General features: G+C 45.5%; 1 protein-coding gene across 1 annotated transcript in view; it reads left to right on the forward strand.

Annotated features, from left to right (window-relative positions):
- Positions 1-17,961: 17,961 nt before the first annotated feature.
- The window catches only part of CASTOR2 (cytosolic arginine sensor for mTORC1 subunit 2), a 224,256-nt gene continuing 218,945 nt past the window's right edge, over positions 17,962-23,272 (forward strand). Inside the window, exon 1 of the mRNA XM_030185885.1 lies at positions 17,962-18,377. Coding sequence (XP_030041745.1) covers positions 18,265-18,377 — 113 coding nt within the window. The 5' untranslated portion in view covers positions 17,962-18,264. The remainder of the gene's footprint in view (positions 18,378-23,272) is intronic.

The raw sequence follows: 23,272 nt of genomic DNA on the forward strand, positions 1-23,272 counted from the left end.
TGAATATTGACTTAGGGGCCATTTTACTAAGCCGCGTAAGCATCTACGTGTGCCCAACACACGCCAACTTGCAATTACCGCCCGGCTACCGTGTGGCCCGGATGGTAATTTCATTTTTTACATACGCCCGCTACGCACGTCCAAAAGAACTTTTTATTTTTGGACGCATGGCAAAACTGGGTGGTAATCGCCATTCTACATGCATAGACCATTACCGCCCGGTTACCGTGTGAGATCTTATCGCTAAGTGAATGGGTGGCGGTAAGGTCTCAGATCCAAAACGGACGTGCGCCAATTTTCATTTTACCACACATCCATTTTTGGCAAAAAAATTTTAAAAGGCATATTTTACATGTGCGCTGAAAAATGGATCTACACATGCCCAAAACACGCACCTACACTAGCGCAGGCCATTTTTCAGCGCGCCTTAGTAAAAGGACCCCTTAATCAGCTATGTGTTAGCCAGCGCCACATAAACCGGATATTCAATGCTGAAGATCCGGCATGTCCCGGCATTGAATATCCAGGAATAACGCCAGTGGTGGTCAGCGTAACGCTAACCACCACTGGTTAAATATTTATCCTATAGATCAGGGGTAGGCAACCTTGGTCCTCGAGGGCTGCAACCCAGTCAGATTTTCTGGATTTCCCCAATGAATATGCATGACATCTATTTGCATGCACTACCTCCATGGTATGCAAATAGATCTCACGTATGTTCATTGGGCAAATCCTGAAAACTCAACTGGCTTGCAGCCCTCGAGGACTGAGGTTGCCCACTCCTGCCATAGACTCTACACAAATGATAGTCATATCCTGACCACTCTACATTCTATTAGCTCCCAAACAATTCTCTCTTTAAACAACAAACTCAACAAAATATCAGACTGGCTTAGCACACAAAAACTCAAACTGGACCCCTCCAAAATTGGAAAAATCTTTTATTCTCCCAAAAAGAATCCACTTCTTATTGATCCTATCTACTTAGCAAGAATCCAGGTACCTTTTGTACCTACCACCAAGATTCTAGGGGTAAAAATCAACACCAGATTGACCTTTTAATCACATATTTCTTCTCTAACTCAGCTCTGTTTCTTTAGGCTGTAAGCCATATGTTTTCATAAGAACACTCTTTGAATATTAATACATTCACTAGTAATTAGTAAACTTGATTACTACAATGTCCTGTTCAGAATAGATGCTTACAGCATATCCAAAATGTGGCTGTGAGGGTTATCTGTGGAGTGCAAAAATTTGATTATGTGATCACAGGGGTGGAAAGACAGTGATCTGCCCCCCCCCCCCCCCCGAAGCAGAAGGGGTCATTGGGCCAGCACCTGCCCTGCACACTACATTCCCCCGGGCCTACCTTGAAGGGTCCTGGTGGTCTGGTAGCCTCTTCAGGGGGCAGGAAGAACTCCCCTGCCCACCACTGCTGCTCTTCCCGGTGCTGCCATTTCTTCTTAACGGCTGCCGGTACTTCCTGCGGCAGTCTCGCGGGTCTCAGAAGTCTCGGCAGCCATTTTGAAGATGTGGTAGTGCTGGATAGAGCAACACAACGGGCAAGAGTGGGGTTCTTTCTTGACCCTGATGATGCCACTAGACTACCAGGGCCCTTCAAAGTAGGCTGTAGTATGCGGGGGGGGGGGGGGGGGTGAGGCACTGAGCCTCCCAGAACCTCTGGGCCTTCCGGCCTGTATGGTCAGTTCGCTCCTGTGTGATCCCCCTCTCAAAGAGGAGCGCTGACTCCCTGTTTCCCATAGAACAACATTCAAAATTCTACACGTCCATAGAATACATTGCACAGGTCTCCAATTATTCCTCTCATGTCTGCTGATTCTATATTCCTGCACTAGAGAACAGGTCCTTTAGACAAAATCTGCTTATAATACCATCATTCAGACACATTAGACTAGACACCATGGACCAAATTCTATAAATAGCACCGAAAAAAATTGGCACAGAAAAAAATAACGCGTTATGCGCTATTCTATAAACGGCACTGAAAGTTAGGTGTCATTTATAGAATACGCTTAGGACTAGATTCTGAATATCATGCCTAAAAAATCAGCTCCAAAACAAAATAAACCTAGGCGTATTCTATACACACCCCCCTTTTTCAACTATGCAACTTAGAATTTACATGCATCATGATATAGAATATGCTCTGAGAGTTCTGTGTGTAAATTCTAATTAATGCCAATTAGTGTCAATAATTGATTAAGTGGCAATTATTGGCACTGATTGGCATGTTAACTAAGTTGCACGTGCAAATCCAGAGCACAACTGGATTTGCACATGTAACTTAAGTCATGCTATATAGAATCTGGGGCCTAGAACCTAACTTTAGACACTAGGATTTACACCAAGTAACGCCTGGTGTAAATCCTCACGTCTAAATTATGTGCAGATCCCCCTTATTCTCTAACAGCGCACATGAATTCTAGGAATGCCCCTGATCTGCCCATGACCCTTTCATGGCCACGCCCCTATTTTAGATCTGCACATAAAAGCTATATGTGGATCCACGTGACTAAAAATGCGTGCGTAAATTTCAATTAAGGCCAAATAGTGCTGGCAATTAATTATTTGCACCCAATTATCAGCACTAATTGGCTCTTTATTCAAATAAATTGCGTGTGTGCAATTTTAAGTGCCATTTATAGAATTTCGGGACATACGTAGCCCCATTTTCAACATTACAGGCCCCACACTATCCAATGACCTCCCATCCACCCGAAAAATAGAAACCTTTTTGCAGAAACTCAGACATGGACTGAAAACATCCTTTTTCAGGATGCATATGAATCCTAACATTAGACCCTTCCATCAAGTTCATTGCTAACTATTGAGATGCCCGGGAGATAGGGCTGCCCAAGACTGAAATCATATAGCATTCGGACTCTTCTAATCTCTCCTATCAAACAGATTGATGGCAAATCTATAAATCAGTGCCAAGATTTAGACACTCCAAAGCTGTGCACCGAGGGGGCTGTTTTACGAAAGGGTTGCTACGCAGCGACCCAGAACTACCGCCAGCTCAACGCAGCTACCAGCAGTAGTTCTAGCTCAAGTGCACGCCATTTCTGGCGCACTGGAAGATACATTTTTACCATGGCTCTAACCTGCTGTAGGAGCCCTTCTCACCACCTTAGTGGGAGGCAGTAAGAGCTCCCTGCCGCATGGCCATGCAGTAAGAGTAATCTTACCACATAGCCATTTTTTTGGGGGGGGAGGGGAGGCATTTTACTCGCTGCGGTAAAAAGGGCCCTGGCACATGGAAAAAACATTCCCCGCTGCAACCACAGGGCCCTTTTTACCGCAGCTCGGTAAAAGGATCCTTTAGGATCTTATTCTATAAAGGTTATAGTCCTAAATTTACGCTCCTAAAATTAATGTTCCTAAATTATGCTCCTAAATTACAAGCATAATCTATTTTGGAGCACAGAACATGCTCGTAATTTATCGTTCCTTTTATCTCGCTGCCCCTCATGCCTGGAATAGACTTCCCAAGCCTGTACATCTGGCCCCGTCTTTGGCTGTTTTCAAATCTAGGCTAAAAGCCCACTTCTTTAACGCTGCTTTTGACTCCTACCACTACTCACTTGCCCTGTACCCTTTTATCCCCACCTCTTTAATTCTCTTACCTCTTAGTTCTGTCTGTCTGTCCTATTTAGAATGTGAGCTCTTTGAGCAGGGACTGTCTTTTCATGTATGGTGTACAGCACTACGTATGCCTTGTAGCGCTATATAAGTGATAAGTAGTAGTAGTAGTAGAATAAGTGCCAATTCTGTAACAGCATCTGGGCACCAAGAATATAAGTCGACATGGGTGCGCCTAAAGTTAAGCACCAACAATTATTTCAAGTCAATGGCAGTCATAACTGTTGGCACCTAAGTGTGACCTGAAGTGCATGTAACTTATAATAATATTCTATAAGTTGCACGCATAACAGAGACACGCCCATGATCCACCTACTCTCTGGCCATGTGTGCCCCTCACACACGCTGAAAAACGTGTTATTCTATAAGCCACTCTTAAAGTTAGGCATGGTTTATAGCACTTACATCCAGGGGCATAGCTATGGGGGGCCAAGGGGACTTGGGCCTCCGCAAATTATGTCCGGGCCCCAGTTGAAGCGTTCTTCAGAGCAGTCTCCTGCCCTGCTCTTCGTGCTCCTCCTATCCTGTGCAAGCTGACGCTCCTTTACGTGAAACTGAAGAGCGTCAGCGTGCACAGGACAGGAGGAGCAAGAAGAGCAGGGCAGGAACGTGGCTGCGCCGGAGACAGCGCTGAAAAAGGCTATGGCTGGTGGGGGTTGGGGACCCCCGCCAGCAAAGGTATTTGCGAGGCGAGGGGAGTGCAAGGAGAGGCAGTGGCAGGGGGGGAGGTGAGGCGAAGCGAGGCATGGCGGTGGGTGGGGGAGGTGGCGGCGGCTGTGGCCCCCTCCCACCATAAGGTCTGGCTACACCCCTGCTTACACCTAGGAATCACACCTAACTTTAGACATGGCCATTGCTGCTACGCTCCACAGCACAGTTGTTTCACCCTGGGTTCATCAGGAGCGTTTTTGTCACGCAGCACTTTCAGTAACCCCCCCCCCCCCCCCGCCATGCCAACTATTAATCTCTACCATCCCTTCCTCTCCCTCAGAGATCCTCTATGCTTGTCCCCTGCTTTCTTGAATTCAGATACAGAAAACTAATGGGTTTGTCTATGTAATAAGTTTCAAACCAGAAGGCTCAAAAGAGGAAATATTAAACGCAAACATTGCACTCTCACATGCAAAACAACTTGCAGGCCATGAAAAACTGAGTGTGGCACAAACCTAACCCCAAACTGAAACAGGCTAATTATATAATCATATTCTGTGCCAAGCAACTCCAATTAAACTTCATGTTTCCCCAACACTTAATCCAGCCAAAAAAGTAGGTATTAGCTAGGCCAAGTAAAGGTCCTTTGCTGTTTCTCTGAACTCAAACAGCTAGTCAAATGCAGTCTAGAAGCAGGGGTGATTTTTTTTTTTCACAGCTCTCCAGCCCCAGCAGCCATCTGATCCTCACTTAACTCATTGACTGCTGGTCGGATGTAGCAAAGGCAACGTGATCTGGCAGAAACCTTAGCCAATAAAAAAAAAAAGGAAAATATTATGACAGAATGCAATCAAAAAGAATAATTAGTGCTGAAATTAGGAAACTGTGTGTGTACATTTGTTTACAGTTTACCGGCATTAACTTGATGTGTGTTTTGACAGCTGTAAAATATTTCATTTTTGGTTTCATTTATATTCTGTGTTTTCTTCCCTCCCCTTCCCAGCCAGTGGTTCCCTCCAGTTGAATGATAACCCAGCTCATAGTAAAGGTTCCATGAGCCTTCATTGACAACTACTTGGGGGAGGGGAGAGGAAGAGGATTGGAGACAATGAATTCTATAAAGATCCATAGGATTTATCATGACTAAGTCAAAACACTGAGGAATGTGCAAACCAACCTACATAGCCACCACTGTGAATTCTTTCGTTTTAGCTCTTAAGATTCCTTTCGGTCATCACAATGAATGGCCTTCATTTTTTTTCAGCTGGTTAAAAGGGATGGGCAACTGCAATATTTTTGTTTTTGTGTCATTTATGGGAATTTTCATTTTCTTTGGGGGGGGGGGGTTTACCTTTTTTGTTGTTGTTGGAGCAATATCATTAGGAATGTTGCCTCTTTGGAAAGAAGCACACTGTTGGCAAAAAGGGCACACTTTTGGAGAACGCGCATAATCTTTCCTGATAGTTTGCAAATGCATGCACTAATTCACACACGTGCTATGTGTCAGCTATCGTTGTCTAGGGTGGTCCCGGGGTCCACTTCACAGAGGCAGTGCAATCCTGACACTACGGTTCTCTCATTCACGATGGTTCGTGCATGCATGCACTCTTCCAAAAAGACCCCTCTTTGCAAAGAGTGCAAACTGTAAAGCGAGCACTCTGTTTGCAAAGAGGGTACACTATTCTCGGCAAATGAAAATACACAAAGGACTAGATTCTATATATCACACCTAAAAAAATCAGCGCTTAAAAAAATACTCCTTGGTGTATTCTGTAAACTATGCCTACATTTAGGCATACTTTATAGAATACGCTAAAAGTTTTTAGAATATGCCGAGTGCCCATCCACGTGATTAAATTTAGTCGAGGGCAGTTAGTGTAAATACCGATGCCTAAAATAGGCTTGGACCAGCCAGCTCATTTTCGAAAGAGAAGGGCGCCCATCTTTCGACACAAATCGGGAGAGGGGCGCCCTTCTCGCAAGGCCGCCCAAATCGGCATAATCGAAAGCCGATTTTTTGACACCCTCGACGGCTTTCCGTCGTGGGGACGACCAAAGTTCACAAGGGCGTGTTGGCAGGGTAGCGAAGGAGGGACTGGGATGTGATTAGGAGATGGGCGTCCTCGGCCGATAATGGAAAAAAGAGGGGCGGCCCTGACGAGCACTTGGCCGACTTTACTTGGTCCATTTTTTTTCATGACCAAGTCGTGAAAAGATGCCCGAACTGAGCAGATAACCACCGGTGGGAATCGGGGATAACCTCCCCTTACTCCCCCAGTGGTCACTAACCCCTTCCCACCATAAAAAAAACAGGTTAAAAATACTTTTTTTGCCAGCCTTTATGCCAGCCTCAAATGCCATACTCAGGTCCACCACAGCAGTATACAGGTCCCTGGAGCAGTTGTAGTGGGTGCAGTGTACGTCAGGCAGGTGGACCTATGGGGGGGGGGGTTGGGGGGCTCAGCACCCAAGGTAAGGGAGCTATGCACCCGGGAGCAATTTCTGAAGTCCACTGCAGTGCCCCCTAGGGTGCCTGGTTGGTGTCCTGGCATGTCAGGGGGACCAGTGCACTACAAATGCTGGCTCCTCCCATGACCAAATGGTTTGGATTTGGCCGTTTTTGAGATGGCCGTCTTTGGATTCCATTATCGGCGAAAACCAAGGTCGGCCATCTCTAAAGGCGGCCATCTCTAAAGTTGACCCAAATGTTGAGATTTGGGCGTCCACGACCATATTATCGAAACGAAAGATGAACGCCCATCTTGTTTCGATAATATGGTCGGGGACGCCCCTTTACGGGGCCGTCCTTAGAGATGGGCGCCCCCGTTCGATTAAGCCCCTCCAGGTGTATTCTATAACAATGCACGTAGATTTTAGAAGCGCCCATTCCACATCCATGGCCATGCCCCCTTTTCAACTATGCGATGTAGAATTTACGCGAAACACGTTACAGAACACACTTAGTTGTATGCGTAAATTCTAATTAATGCCAATTAGTGTCAATAATTGTTTGTTAATTGGCAACTATCAGCGCTGATTGGCTTGTTAACTAAGTTGCTCATGTAAATCCAGAATACAACTGGATTTACACTCACAACCTAAGTCGCACTATATAGAATCCGGGGAAAATGTGATTTTCTCTGCTTGGTTTTCCATGTTAATGATATGCAGTGACATAGGTATGCCATTTGACGTATCCCATATCATTGCAAGTGAGAGCCCATTCCTACTGGTTATGTCTCTCTTTTTGCAACCTTGAATCCCTGTGGCTTTTGCCCACCGCCTTGTAACATTGCTTTGCTACCTTGGGATCTTCAAACACAATTAACGTGAGGTTTCTCTCTTGGTCTGTGCTCATCAGTCTCTCCCCTCCTGTCACATACAGCTCATGTGGATTTCTGCATCCCATATACATCACTCTACACATCTTTGTATTAAAGATTAACTGCCAAGGATTTGACCATCTTCCAGTTTTTACAGGTCAGTTCTCGTTGTGTCTACTCCCTTAGGAGTATCCATCATCACCGGGTTTTAATTACAGTCACTTCATGCAGGTTATACCAGTCCCTTCTTGAAAGTCGGATGCAGTCATGTCATTGTTGTCAAGGTCATAATTGTCACTCAGTTCAAGCTATCCTTTGATTACCTCCATGGTCAGTGGTGCCACTATGTCATGCTTCAGCTACCTCTACCAAGTCTCCTATACATCACTAGAGTTCACCGTACTGTAGGTGCAACTACTGATTGGAGGAAATAATGGAAAGGAATGATGAAACCCCTTCTTTTCTCAGCCCTAGAAAAAACAGCAGAGCGTTTGATGGACATCTTGGGCTTATTAAGGATAAACTTGCTCACAGTTGGACAGTAAAACCAACATATTATCAGATAGAACTATGCAAATAAAGTCCTTAGCAGTTGAGGAAGTTTTAATGGTAGCATTGAATCAAGATGTAAATTACAGTACAGAACTTTATTTATTTATTTAGCCAGGAGGACACAATCAACCAATCAATCTCTTAGTATTGGAGGAGGGCGGGAGTTGCCATGTTCATCACATGCAGACATTTCACTTGACTGATAGTCCAACTTCATACTACATGAGATACTTAAAAGATGTTCCTTGCTGAAGGCTTGATTCTAGGTGTCATTATTAACAATATCCTCTGTTATGTACATAAGACGGAGAGAAAATGACAACAGATCAGAATCTCAAGATCCACCAATTTTTTGCAATACCAGAGAGCCTGCCTAATACGTGGGGACAAATAAAATGGCTTCCACAGCTGTGAAATTGTAATTTCCATGTGTCCTGATGTTGCTGTAAATCAGAATAGTCAGGTGTCTTTTCTTCCTCAAAGGAATGAATTTATGTGACCTACACGTCCATTTTTTTTATTTTATTTTATTTTTAGAGGGGAGGACTAGGAAGGAAAGACCTTGAAGCTGAGGTTACCTGAAGCACCATCTGACTCTAAAGAAGATTGGCAAGTATGACCTTCTAGGTCTGGTTGCTGCAAACTACCAAGTGCTACTTCTTGCTGAAGGGATGACATGCTTAAGAGTAGAAAAATCAATGGAGGCCATATGGAATCTATCCCAAAGAATGTTTTGTAGAGAAAACTGAGGCATGCTTCCATTTTCTGTTGGAATGAGCTGGGTTTGATAGTACTGAAAATGTGGAAGTGACCTTGACAGCTTGTGCCCCCCCCCCAAATGGAACAGCTGACAAAGCCAATCACGACCCTACATTTCATGCACAACTGGACTCTAGTCAGCTTTACAGTATCAGGTTTGCATATGCATAGATGGATGACATTTTTCCTCCTGATCTGAGAACTCAGTTACATCTTTGGAATGTGAGGCTAATCTTGGGACCAGTACAATGATAAAACTGAGCATATTAAATGTATCTTCACTGCTGAGTGTTTGAAAACCTAGGGGTAAAGATTCAGCCCACCGTCATCAGCGTATTTTTAAATGCCAGCTAAGGAGCTCATTTTCAAAATAGAAAAACGTCCAAAAAGTGGCATAAAAATCTGCATTTGGATGTTTTTCTCACAAAAACATCCAAATTGGTATTTTCAAACCCAATTTTTAAATGTTTTTCTATGAAGTCCGTCAGAAGTGCGTTCAAATCACGAGGGCATGTCAGGGGCGTTAAGGGCGGGACCTGGGCGTTCCTAGCACTTGGACATTTTTCAGCCATAATAGAACAAAACAAAACCGTCCATGACAAAAACTAAGACGTTTGGAGCTAGACCTGTTTTTATAACAAATAAGACACAAAAAGGTGCCCTAAATAATCATCAGAGGGTATCAGGGATGACTTCTCCTTACTTCCTCAGTGGTCACTAACTCCCTCCCACCCCCTAAAAATGTGATTTAAAACATTACTTGCCAGCCTCAGATGTTATACTCAGGTCCATTAGATCAGCATGCAGGTCCCTAGAGTAGTCTAGTGGTGGGTGAAGTGCACTGCAGCCAGGTGGACCCAGGCCCATACCTACCCCTACCTGTTACACTTGTGGAGGAAACTGTGAGCCCTCCAAAACTCACCAGAAACCCACTGTAGCCACATAAAGGTGCACCCTTCACCCGTAAGGGCTATGGTAGTGGTGTACAGTTGGAGGTAGTGGGTTTTGGGTGGGATTTGGGGGGCTCAACAGACAAGGGAGCAGTGGTGAGATGCGTACCTGGGAGAATTTTACGGTCCACTGCAGTACCCCCTAGGGTGCCCTATTGCTTTCCTGGGATGTCTGGGGGACCAATCTACACAAATGCTGGCTCCTCCTACATCCCAATGGCTTGATTTTGTGCGTTTTGCATTTGGACATTTCTTTTTTTTTTTTTTTTTTCGACAATGGACCAAAAAAGCAAAATGTCCAAATCACAAAAGAAAAAAAAAAAAAAAAGAAAGAGATAGATGTTTTTCTTTTTTGAAAATGACCTGCTTTCCTGTTCAGATTTTGGACGTCATATTGAAAATGCCCCTCTGTATTATACCCAGATATTCAGCAATGGGCATGCTGAGAAATCAGTGCTGAAAATACGGGTATAAACAGGATACCAGCATTCATCTGCGTGCCAGCAAGATTCAGCCTAGTACCCAGACGTTTTGCTCTCCTAACCTGGATGGTGCTCAGGCTGTCACTGTCCAGTTAAGTGAATATACAGGTCAGGTTAAATCACGCTGATTTAACCAGGCAGGAGCCTCTCCAGCCCAAATAATTCCTACTGACTATCGGGCCCGTAAAAAATAAGAGTAGTATCAATTTATATGTATCGCTTTTTGTTTAAAATGTCACTAGACTTGCAAGTAGTGTTCTTGTATCACAGAGTAAGCATATGGTTTCAGCGTGGTGGGATAATGGTTTTAAACAAAGATTTCTTTGACCATGGAGAAGCTGGATGTGTTACAGCAGCCTTACTGACCTTGTTAGCTGTATGGATTGTTGTAAAACTTGGTAATAAAATATAGAAGCCAAAATATCGGCTTAAAGATTGGTCTTGTAGAAAGCAAGGTTGAAGATGGTGGAAATGGGGGGAGACCACCACTCTAACGATAAGGGCAGTACTGATAGGGAAAAGAGTTCCGAGATCTGTTAAAAATATTTTTTTAAAAACATGGCAGATGGAAACATTGAAGTGTTGGTGTCAGGTTGCATATGAGCGTTTATTAAGGTTGACAACTGAATCCAGATTAGCTCAACAGAGGTGAATCCATCCTGTCCTGGGTTTACCCCATTGCATGGAGAGACTCATAGGGGGTCTTTTACTAAAGTTTTGCTCGAGTTATCTGCAGCAGGGCCCACAGGAATAAAATACTGCAGATTTCTAACTTTTTTTCAGTTTAAAATCTGCTGGTCTTGCCTGAGATCTTGCCAGGTACTTGTGACCTGGATTGGCCACTGTTGGAAAAAGGATGCTGGGCTTGATGGACCTTCGGTCTGTCCCAGTATGGCAATACTTATGGTTTTATTTCAGAAGCAGAAGGAAGCCCATGCAAGCCTGTAAGTGCTGGAAGTGAAAAACAAATGTATGCAAATCTGAGCAAATCCAAAAGTGAAAGCACACATGCAATTTTTTCTGAGAAAAAAAAACATCAAAATGCAGATTTGTGCCACTTTTGGGATGTTGTTCTCTTTTGAAAATGAGCTCCATAGCCCCTGGTAGCTGATACAAGCCTTTCAAGTGAAAAAAAAAAAAAGAGCAGAAGAATGGTACTGATGTGTGCTTCACTTCCTGGTTTTCCTGGACATGAGCACAAGAGGTGTGCTTCTACACATGCGCCAGGCACATTTCTCCCTCTTACTTTCGGTTTCACATTGTGCATATATTTGCATACTATTAGCGCTGAACATTGGGGATCTAAGTTTTGGTGCTGTTCCTGCGGTATGGATGGAGCTGTTCCCTATAGCAGAGGAGATCTGAGCATCGGCCCACAGGGACGGTAATGAAGAGATGCTGGACAACTGGGGGGAGGGGAGGGAAGAGGAGATGCTAGACTATGGTTGGGGCAGAGTGAAAGCACATAATTTATGGTTTGTCTAGGGTATGAAATACTCTTGAGTCAGTCCTGGAAGAGGGGATGCCAAACACCTGAGGGTGAAGAGAAGGGGAGATACTGAACTATGGGGGATGGGTCGAGAAGGGAAGATGCTAGACACCCGGAGTGGGGGAAGAGAAGATGAGATGCTGGACACGGGAGGAGTAGGGGGGTAAGATAGGGAAAGGAAGATGCAGGACTATGGGAGAGAGTGGAATGGAAGGGAAGATGATGGACTATGGTAGGGGGAGGGCGGGGGTTACATAGATGATGGTTTACCAAGGCTGTCAGATACTTTGGGGCCAGCTCTAGTCCCAGCTGTGTCTATCACTTTAAAACAACAGTTCTCAGTTCCTTTGTGGTTTGGATCACCCTCAGAGCAGCCACAAAACCCAGAGGCACAACTATGAAAAACCAAAGCCCTGTAAGTCACTTTTTCTTTTCTTTTTTTTTTATTCAGAGTGTTTTGTGCTGGGAATTTAAACTAGAAAGATGAAGATTTTTCATTTAGGTCAAATAAAATATTTTGTCTGCAGTCTTCTTTATCCCTCCTGCCCCTCTCCAATCAGCTCTTTTCATGAAAGTCAAATAGTGACTTTCTGCCCCACCAAGTTCACAGCAGGATGAAAAGACCACTGTACAATATCTTTTTAAGAAGTTATTAAAAAGGAAGGGGTGTTACTGCTGTGGGAATGGAAATGTAAGGAGTTAATAAAAGTATCTGGATCCCCCCCCCCCCACACACACACAACCCACCAAGAATGTAGGAAAGCAGGGAAAACATTGTGGTTTTTCATTCAGTATCTAGAACGAAGATCATTCTAATTCAGATTTGTAATCTTTATGAGCTATTGTGCTGCTCTGAACAGATACAATCACCCGAAAATAGATTTTGTGATAAATAAGAAACCACAGGACCTGGAGCTGCTGAGGAGAAGGTTTGCTGTGACAAGTGAAGATTTCAGGCTCTAGCCCTTTTTCTCTAGAGGTGAGGGATTTTTTCCCCACAATATCTGGCAGAAGTAGATATACAATTAGTTTTCCCACTTCATTTCCAGTGAACAGGTAAGCCAGTCCCGGTTTTGCCCCTTCCGTGTATATCTTCTTTCCCCCTTCCCTCTACCAGCCCCCAATCAACTAATCTCTTAATTTCCTTACAGTTTTATATACAACTAGTATAAAAGGCCCGTTTCGGTAGGCAATGAAACCCCCCCTCCCTTGTTCCAGACCCCCCTCCCTCCCTTCCGAGTTCCAGACCCCCCTCCCTCCGATTACAATACCCCCCTCCACGTAACTGACCCCTGGACCCCTCTGCCGCGAACCTCTCGACCCCCCCTTCCCGCAGAAAACCCTCCCCCGCCGGCATCGCGTACCTGTGCTAAAGACAGCCAAAGTTCTCTTCTCGTCTGCGCCGGCGATGCTTGTTGAATGATCATCTGATGTCAGACGCACGCACAGAAACTTCAACAGATGATCATTACTCAAGCAACGCCCCGGCCTGGGAATCAGCTGTCAGTGACGTTACTGTCGTCAGAGCGTTCTAAGCTGCCTAGCAGACCACCTCTGAGGGAGCCATGGTCCCAGGCAGGTTAGAACGTTGGAGGTGTGTATTATTATATAGGATTTCCATTCAATATTCAAAAGCAGCTATCTGTAAAGCAGCAGCCTCTGTACGGATAAATCATCAGTCTGTAGATTTTCAGTTGCACCATCCAGATAGTGCAGCTAAAAATTCAGGTAGCACTGGGGAAGAGCAAGGATGGAGCATAGGGGTTCTGCCTAACCGGACCCAGTGTTAATTTTTGGCATCAAACGCCATCAAATCCTTCTGCGCATTGCAGCGCTGTTTTCTGAGCATTGGCAAGGAATACCAAATGACCTCATTAACATCCATTTGACTGCATTAGCACGTTATTTGCATTAATCTTTGGCACGCTCGTTGTCTCCCACGCTAGAGCCTCTGAGCATTCTGCGTTCACTCATGCGGGCGCTAGTCAAGCGCTAATAGCCTCTAGCGCCTGCATTTGGTTCTGAGCATCAGGGCATCTGTGGATAGTCCGCACTATTCAGACACTAAGGGGTAGCCTCAAGCAAGAGCACCAGAACTTAGAGGTGAAAATATGGGCACTAAGCACCAATTCTATAACAATTGTGCACGAAATTGCCGTTATAGAAAACAGCGTAGGTTGACACATGTGAAACTAACCTTAAAATTAAAAAAAATAAAAATAATATCATATAAAGTAAATACCCCTAATTACAACATATCCTAACCAGTGCATTTTTTCTAGTGGAAAAGTTGCCGGTACTCAAATGCCAGGCCACCCTTCAGCGGTGGGGTGATCGCTAAGGTGCGCTGAAAAATGGCCTGCGGTAGTGGAGGTGCAGGTTTTGGGTGTGCACAGAATCATTTCTCAGTGCACCTGTAAAAAAGGCCTTTTTAAAATTTTTGTCAAAAATGGACGTGTGGCAAAATCAAAATCGCTGCGCGTCCATTTGGGTCTGAGACTTTACCGCCAGCCATTGACCTAGCGGTAAAGCCTCATGCGGTAACCGGGCAGTAATGAGCTATATACACCAAATGCCACTTGGCACACATCCGATATACATGGAAGAACGGCAAAAGCCACATGGTAGCTCCATTTTGGCGCACGTTGTGCGCGCATAGACGCTTACGCAGCTTAGTAAAAGGGCCTGTAGGGGACCCACCCCACAATAGCCAAGCCCCCTGGAACCAGTTACAGAATCTATCACAAGGCAGAATTTGTGTGTAGCGCCTGAGCTTTTCCATTAAAACTTGGGGACCATGGGTCAATTTTTGCAGACAATAGAAAAGGTGCTGGTACTCAGTACCCCTCAAAAAAAGCCCTAATCCTAACATACCTACATATTCCAAATTATATAAAAGAAATAAAATAAAATAAACTTATAAAGCAATGTGCTTAGTTCACTAATGTGATCAGCTATAATGTGAGGCAAGTGAAAACTGGACTGGAGCCGTCATCGCACATTAACTTTCCAAATGCAGCACCCATAATAATAATTAGTCAAATCGCCACCACTGAATTACTGAAAACGGTTACAGAAAATATCAAACTTTTATCAATTAGAAACCCAAATACCTCCAGTGAATATCAATGAAAACACACAAAAATATATACAAAGGATAGAGAATAATAGATGAAAAAAATAGAGCAAAATAGTCCATAAGAAAAATGCCATTGCTAATATAATGCTCCAAATGATATAGATGGAACTAAATCACTTTATTAGTATTCCTCTGGTAGGATGAATGATGACTTTCCAAAATTGTGTGATGGACCATATCCAGTTCATATCATCATGAAATATTGTAGCCACCTAAATTGTTGAATAATATTCTGAGTTCAGTGAAAAAGGATAAACTTTTCCTCAAAATTCGGACCCAGTTTCGCTTATGCTTCTTCAGGGAGAAATATCAAAAGTATTTCCAGACCAGGGGACACTCGAGGAAGTTACATGGAAATACTTATAAAACAAATAGGAGGAAATATTTTTTTTCACTCAACAAATAGTTAAGCTCTGGAACTCTTTGCCAGAGGAGGTGGTAACAGCGGTTACCGTATCTGGGTTTAAAAAAGGTTTGGACAAATTCTCGGAGGAAAAGTCCATAGTCTGCTATTGAGACAGACAAGGGAAGCAACTGCTTGCCCTGGGATTTGTAGTATGGAGTGTTGCCACGATTTGGGTTTCTGCCAGGTACTTGTGAGCTGGCTTGGCCACTGTTTGGAAAACAGGATACTGGGATAGATGGACCATTGGTCTGACCCAGTATGGCTACTCTTATGTTCTAACAACTCTGTGTAACTGTCAAAAGACCTTATTATTTAGTTTTGATTCCATTGATTTGTAATTTTGAACCTAACTTTAGGTATGAACACTTACATCATGTGAAAGGCTGGCAGTTGTGCACGCAGCTCATCGTATTTTATAACTTACATGTGCAAGACGCGGCCCTGGTGGTCCGCCGATGTGTGCTCCCTTTGTAGTTGTGCACTATAGCATTTAGGCATTAACAGGCCAATGCTCAAAATGTAACGCCAGAGCTAGAGGTGATTAGCACCAGACTAGCGCTGGCGTTACTAAGCGCAGAATGCTCAGATGGCTCTAGCACGGCAGACAATGTGCGAGCCAAAGATTAGCGCAAATATAGTCAAATGGATGTTAAAGAGGTCATTTCCTATTCCCTCCCTATGCTCGAACAGCACTCATAACAAAGCCGCCTTTACCGCTGAAAACCTGACTGCTAGCGTTGGGATGTTTTTAGGGGGAAAGGGGATGGGATTTGATATACTACCTTTCTGTGGTTACAATCAAAGTAGTTTACATAGTATATACAGATACTTATTTGTACCTGAGTCACAAGGAGCTGCAGTGGGAATTGAACCCAGTTCCCCAGGATCAAAATCCACTGCACTAACCACTAGGGAAAGGGAAATGGGACTTGATATACCGCCTTTCTAAGGTTTTTTGCAACTACATTCAAAGCGGTTTACATATATTTAGGTACTTATTTTGTACCAGGGGCAATGGAGGGTTAAGTGACTTGCCCAGAGCAGTGGCGTACCAAGGGGGGGGGGGCGGTGGGGACAGTCCGCCCCAGGTGCACGCCACTGGGGGGGGGGGTGCCGCGTGCCTGTCGACTCTTCATTTTCATGCTCCCTTTGCCCCGTACAGGTTACTTCCTGTTCCGGGGCAGAGGGAGCATGAAAATGAAGAGCCGGCAGGTACGCGGCACCCCCCCCCCCCCCAGCAGCGTGCACCCGGGGGGGGGTCTTTTGCCGGGGGATCGGGGGTTCTTTCGCTGGGGGGGGCGTCGCGCTGTTCCGGGGGGGGGGGGGCGCTGCACCCGGGGGGCGGGGTGCATCGGCGATCCGCCCCGGGTGTCAGCCCCCCTAGGAACGCCACTGGCCCAGAGACACAAGGAGCTGCAGTGGGAATTGAACTCAGTTCCCCAATATCAAGGTCTGCTGCACTAACCACTAGGCTACTCCTCCACTCCACTACACTAGGTTACTTGAAGAGAGGATTTCTCATGATTCTTTCTTTAAAATCTGCCACTTTTGATTTCTCTTGGAAATCAAATCGGGTGCCTGTTTCGTGAGCATAGATATAAGTTTTCCAAGTAAAAAAAAATAAAAATTTGAAAAGCTGATACTTCACTTTCGGGTTTGCCTGGCGCATGCGCACAAGAGCTGAGCTTACCGCGAAACTCTTCTGTGCATGCGCCAAGCATGTTCCCCCCCCCCACCCTTGCTTTCACTTTTACAGCATCCATATAATTTGAATATCATTTCTTTTGAGCACTGGCAAGTTAGCTTTCTGCGCCGTTCTGGAGATAGGGTGTCCTAAGGTAAACCACATAGTTATATGGCTGAACATCAGCACTATGTATGGAGCCAGCAGTGGTCACTGCTGCCCAGATATATTCAGCAATGGCCAGTATCTGGATATATATGGAATATATGTAAATTTCATGGCCAGTGTATAAAGAAAGCACTGACTGCAACGATTGAACACTGGCCCATTTGAGCAAAGGGAGCAAATTCCAAATCCCCTGGCCAGAGCTATGGCCCCCCTCCCGTTTCTCCGCCCTTCCATTTGGCTTCTGTTTTATATCTGTGCACTGTTTATCCTTATGCTTTACACTCACAAGCACTTGGTTCAATTTCCAGTTTAGCCAGGTTGTTTATTTTCTCTTTGTTTAGATCTGCCTTAAAAAAAAGAGAGAGAGAGAGCAAAGTTATGTTTCTAATGAATCCTTCTCACATGTAAAAATGCCCTAAGGCCAATTTCGCTCCAAAAAAAGTAAATCAGTCCATTCTTGATGATCAGGAATCATCTGCTCTCCCTGGTGTTGACTTTTTCTGAACAGAAGAAAAACAACAGCTCTCTGACAAAGGAAGCCGAGTAAGCAGAGTGTAATTCAAGGAAGGCACGCTAGATGGCGAGTAGAGGACTCCGCGGCGTATTGCTGAGGGGGGCGGGGGGGGGGGTCTAATGAGAAAGACTTCATTTCCCAGCGGGCTCATGGGCTGCGGGACATGCGCAGTGCGGTGCCGTTTGAGTGGCAAGTTGTTTGTTACACTATAGCACCAGCTGCTTTCTGCACTCTGGAGCCTCCGCTGCTTCTGATCCTTTTCCAACTCACGGAGCTTCGGAGTCGGTCGCTTTTCTCCTCTCCGCTTCATCTTTTTCCTCGCAGTATTTTTTGCTGTTATCGTTTGAAAACCATCCATGGCCCACCCCTCTTAACTTTCATCCCCCGCTCTGCTGGTCGGCGACTCGTGAAGCAGCAGAAATTATTTGCAATAATAACAATTAAACCTAAAAATAGATGAACTACAAATGAGAAAAAGGAAAAGATGGAACTGCACATTCTAGAACACAGGTTAAAAGTGGCGAGCATAGCCAAGGAAAACGTCCAGTTCTTTACCTATGGATTAATCAAACTTGCATTTTTGTCATCCAAGACGAGGTAAGTGGAAGAAAAGCGGAGTGGAAAAACCCCGATCGTCCGATGTTCCCTGGTGTCAGTTTCACTGGTTGATTTCGGTTGCAGAAACCGACAAGGCATCTAAAGAAAAAATATATATATTCTCGTGATTGAATAAACACTCCAACTTCATTGCATGCATTTATATGTGTTATTGCCAGTCCTGCCTGCAGTGCTATTTCTTTGTTTAACTCTTTCATCTTTGATTTGCTGGAGCAGATTTGATCTCTGTTGAACGAATGAATGAATGAAACGAAACAGGTGTTGGAATTGGGATAGAAAAAAAAAAAAAAAAAGGAGCGGAGATTAATTCACTCTGTGCGAACAAAGACCGTGATAGCAAACAGTGAGAACCCAAAAAAACAATCCGAGAAGGGAAAACCCCACTTGTTTTTTCTTTTTTTTTTCAGTGAAAAGATTGATGGGTTTTGTTTTTGACGTTCACTCCGTTATTTTGTTGTTTTTGTTTAATTTACCACTAATATAATTCACTTAATACACTTTTAAGGAGAAATATAAATATAGGACCGGGCAGGATTTTGTATTTTTATACGATGTTAAACATGTTTCGCAGAGGCCTGGGTGGGGGGGGGGGGGGGGGGTGATCAATAGCTGCTTTGAGAATAGGAGGTGGCATCTTTGGCAGGTTATTTTTTTTTTTCACTTTATTGGTTCTTGCGTGTAATGACGGTGCTGCAATCTCTTTCTTAGACATATCTCTTCTGCCGAAGAATGCACTCTACTTTTATTCCAGCCTGCAGGGTTTCAGTTTAAGGCGAAAAGGAATGCATGGTAGGGGCAGGATTTACAACTAAACAAACGTATAAATAACCAGCAAATATTAGTTTGACTAAAATAATCCCCCTTTTAGAACAATGGCTAGATTAGACTGAAGGACAGCGGTGCCCCCTCCCTCCCTTGGGTCCAGGGTCCCTTTTATCTTTCAGGGGAAACTTCATGCATTGAAATGTTCCTCTGATTTGTGTCGTCCCAGCCCTCAGCACTACCATTGTGTTGCAGGGTAATTTATACGAGCCCCTTGTTTACTTTGCTGTGCTCTCTCCGAGGGCGGGGGGTGGGGGGGGGCAGAGCACTGGTGTGCACTTATCCTGGAATGAGAATACCGTGCTGTACAAAAGTGCCAGCCTGCTTTCTCCCCCCCCCCCCCCTTCTGTTTTTAGATTACTGTTGACCGGGGTCAGCTCTTCCTGCTGGCTGGGATGCCAAAATTATAAGTGCTCTGCGAGGCCTGCATTAGAGAAACAGTTCCTTAAAAAAAGAAAAAAAAAACCACACCGAGCAGCAGTCCTGTTTTTTAGGCTGTTGATTGTTCACTGTTCACAGCACACAGCAGTGAATAAGCTTTACTTACCTATGGGGGAAAAGGCAGGAAAGTTCCATTAATCACCTGGCAATGCTCATATTTCATTTTTGTTTTGAGATGAAGAAGGAGGGTCTTTAACTGGATTTTCCTGTGCATCTTTTGGATAAGATAATCTCCCCTCTCCGGTACCGATTTGTGGTCCTAGAAGAGAGTTTTGTTGTTCCTTTGGTTGTCTGTTCTTCTGTTGTTGTATTTTTAAACTTGAAGTTGACTGAACAGGAAACATACGATCAGAGGTGCTAGATTGTGTGTGTTCAAAAACAAAATAGAAGTAACTCTGCCTGTCCTTAACCCTGTTGCCTTGACTCATTTAAACTAACTAAACTGCCTTTACCTCGGTGACACCCTCACCTGTTTGTGTGGCCTCCCACTTGACAGAGTTCCTGACTCTGTATTTTTGGAATAAGGGGGTCCGAATCCTCGTGTTTCTTAAGGCAGTGCCTGAAGGTGTGTTGACAAGGTAACGCCTTTTGCCACACAATCCCCAGTACCGCTTGGCCCAAGGCCTCTAACTCCAAGGCAGGTGTGCTTGCTAGCAGGGCCATCCGTGGGAGGTAGGGGGATCAAGATGAGCCAACATTTAGAAATGATTTAGGATGCTAAACACATCACAAATCATCTCTTCATAGGGGCGTAGACAGACTTTGGCGGGAGAGGGGTCCAGAGCCCAAGGTGAGGGGGCACATTTTAGCCCCTCCCCCGTGCCATCACCCCTCCCCCATCCCCTTCAATCCCCCTCCTGCCTCCGCCAACCCTCCCCTGCCACTGCCAGGTACCTTTGCTGGCAGGGGTCCCCAACCCCCGCCAGCCAAAGTCCCCTTCAGCGCTGGTCTCACAGAAACAGAATCCAGATCAGCAACGCGCCAGAGACCGCTGAAGAGGACTTCCCTCCCTGTGTCCCGCCCTCGTACAAGTTACATCAGACGAGGGTGGGACACATGTAGGGAAGGCCTGAAGGGAGGCGATCTGCAGACTGCCACTGCTGTGCTTCTTTCACATGGAGCGAGGTCGAGGTGATACGCTATGATTTGAATTCAGGGGGGCCCGGCCCGGTGGTGGACGGAGGGGGCGGGTGGAGGGGACTGCGGCGCCGGGGAATTTTGTCCCCCCTGCCCCTCCAGCTCGGTGACCCTGGAGTGAAGGACTAAAGTGTTTGTTGCAGTCTGGTTGGGGGGGGGGGGGGGGGGGAGTGCAAGTTAGGGTATGCCAGCTCAGGAGGAAAGACAGAAGTTTTCATGTCTACCTTTTCATGCCAAACTAGCCTGGGGATAGTGGGTAGCAGGGGCATAGCCAGAATTCGGCGTGGGGGGGGCACATTTTAGGCCCCCCAGCTACTACTACTACTTAACATTTCTAGAGCGCTACTAGGGTTACGCAGCGCTGTACAAATAAACAAAGAAGGACGGTCCCTGCTCAAAGGAGCTTACAATCTAAGTAACGAAATGTCAAGTTGGGCAGTCTAGGTTTCCTGGGCAGAGGTGTAGATGTTAGGTGCCGAAGGCGACATTGAAGAGGTGGGCTTTAAGCAGAGATTTGAAGATGGGCAGGGAGGGGGCTTGGCGTATGGGCTCGGGGAGTTTGTTCCAAGCGTGGGGTGAGGCGAGGGAAAAAGGGCGGAGTCTGGAGTTGGCGGTGGTGGAGAAGGGTACTGAAAGGAGGGATTTGTTTTGAGAGCGGAGGGTACGGGTAGGAACGTAAGGGGAGATGAGGGTTGAGAGGTAAGGAGGGGCTGTAGACCGCCCCCCCCCCCCCGCTGTTTCCAACCCCCCGCCACCGCCAACTTTGATGACCCCTGCTGACAACCCTCTCAACCCCCCCTCCCGCCACCAACCCTCCTCTGCCGTCGCCATGGGCTACCTTTGCTGGCGGGGGACCCCAATCCCCGCCAGCCGAGGAGGCCCTTTTCTTCCCGCGAAGGCTTCGTTCTGTTTCTGACGTCCTGCACAGGACGTCAGACTCACAGAAACAGAACGAAGCCTTGCAGATCAACGTGCAGGACGTCAGAAACAGAACAAAGCCTTCTGAGGAAGAAGAGGACCTTCTCGGCTGGCGGGGATCGGGGTCCCCTGCCAGCAAAGGTAGCCGACGGCGGGGGAGGGTTGGCGGCAGGAGGGGGGGTCGAGAGGGTCGTCGGCAGGGGGGTCCAGTGCCAAATGTACGAGGGCCCAGGACCCCCCTGGCCCCACGTAGCTACGCCACTGGTGGGTGAAGGCATTCAGAAGAGGATCCTGGGTGGGTGGGATAGACATAGGAAGTAGTAGCGGACCAGAGTCAAAGCAGTCTGAGGGGCCCTTTTACTAAGTTGCATAGGCGCCTACGTGCGTCAATTTGGAAATACCGCCCGGCTACTGCGAGCCCCGGGTGGTAATTCCATATTTTACGCATGTTCGATTTGTGCGGCAGAAAATATCTTTTCTTTTCTACCGCGTGGCACTAACCGGGTAGTAATCGGCAGTGTATGCGTGCAGACGATTACTGCCTGGTTAACGCGTGAGACCTTACTGCTAAGTCAGTGGGTGGTGGTAAGGTCTCAGGCCCAAAATGGATGCGCGCCAGTTTTTATTTTGCCGCACGTCCATTTTTGGCCAAAAAAAGGCCTTTTTTGCAGGCGTGCTGAAAAATGGACCTGAGTGTTTCCAATACACGCGCCTACCACAGCGCAGGCCATTTTTCAGCCTTAGTTGTTTTGGGCCTTGCTTCCCCTTCTTTCTCTGTGATCAGAAAAGGTGGATGTTTTCTTATTATAGTGAGCCCAAGAATTCTCTTCTAGTTGACAGAATTGTTAGAGTCTTTTTGGTTTCTTATATAAAGTTATTGACCACCTTTCGTACCAATATTGAAGCGCTTTACAGTAAGTCTATAAGATGAAAAATATTTGCTTAAAATAGTTTTCAGTACATTTAAAACATAAAATTACAATAAATTAAAATAATATAAAATACGAAGGCAGTGGTTCCCAACCCTGGGCCTGGAGGCACCCCGGCCAGTCAGGTTTTCAGGATATCCACGAGAGAGATTTGCATGCAGTGGAGGCAGTGAATGCAAATCTCTCTCATGAATATTCATTGTGGATACCTGGGGTGCCTCCTGGACCAGGTTTGTAAGTTTTATGTGCTTTGAAAATGAGCCCCTATAGAACATAAAAATGACATAAGACAAAATACATTAGCATAAAGTGATAAAATCCTAATACCAAAGAGTGGTGATGGTGAATTTGTTGGTACTCATTACTAAGGATTCATGCCAGAAAACTTCCAGTGGCTAAACAATCCAGATGTTTTATTTTTCTGTGCACACTTGTCATGACAAAGCAATGTGTATGTTTTAGTGACTATTAGGCCAGTACTGAAAACTATAGTCACCTATTTACCTACATTACAATAGATAGGTTGGCAGTGCAGGCCTTCCTCCACTACCCTGACAAGGCGCCACACCCTGGTTTTAGAAGTACCAGGTCAGAGGATCTGTTTTCATTCCTGTACAGTCATTGGCT

Source organism: Microcaecilia unicolor, chromosome 13 (assembly GCF_901765095.1).
Source record: "Microcaecilia unicolor chromosome 13, aMicUni1.1, whole genome shotgun sequence".
NCBI classification, from domain to species: domain Eukaryota; kingdom Metazoa; phylum Chordata; class Amphibia; order Gymnophiona; family Siphonopidae; genus Microcaecilia; species Microcaecilia unicolor.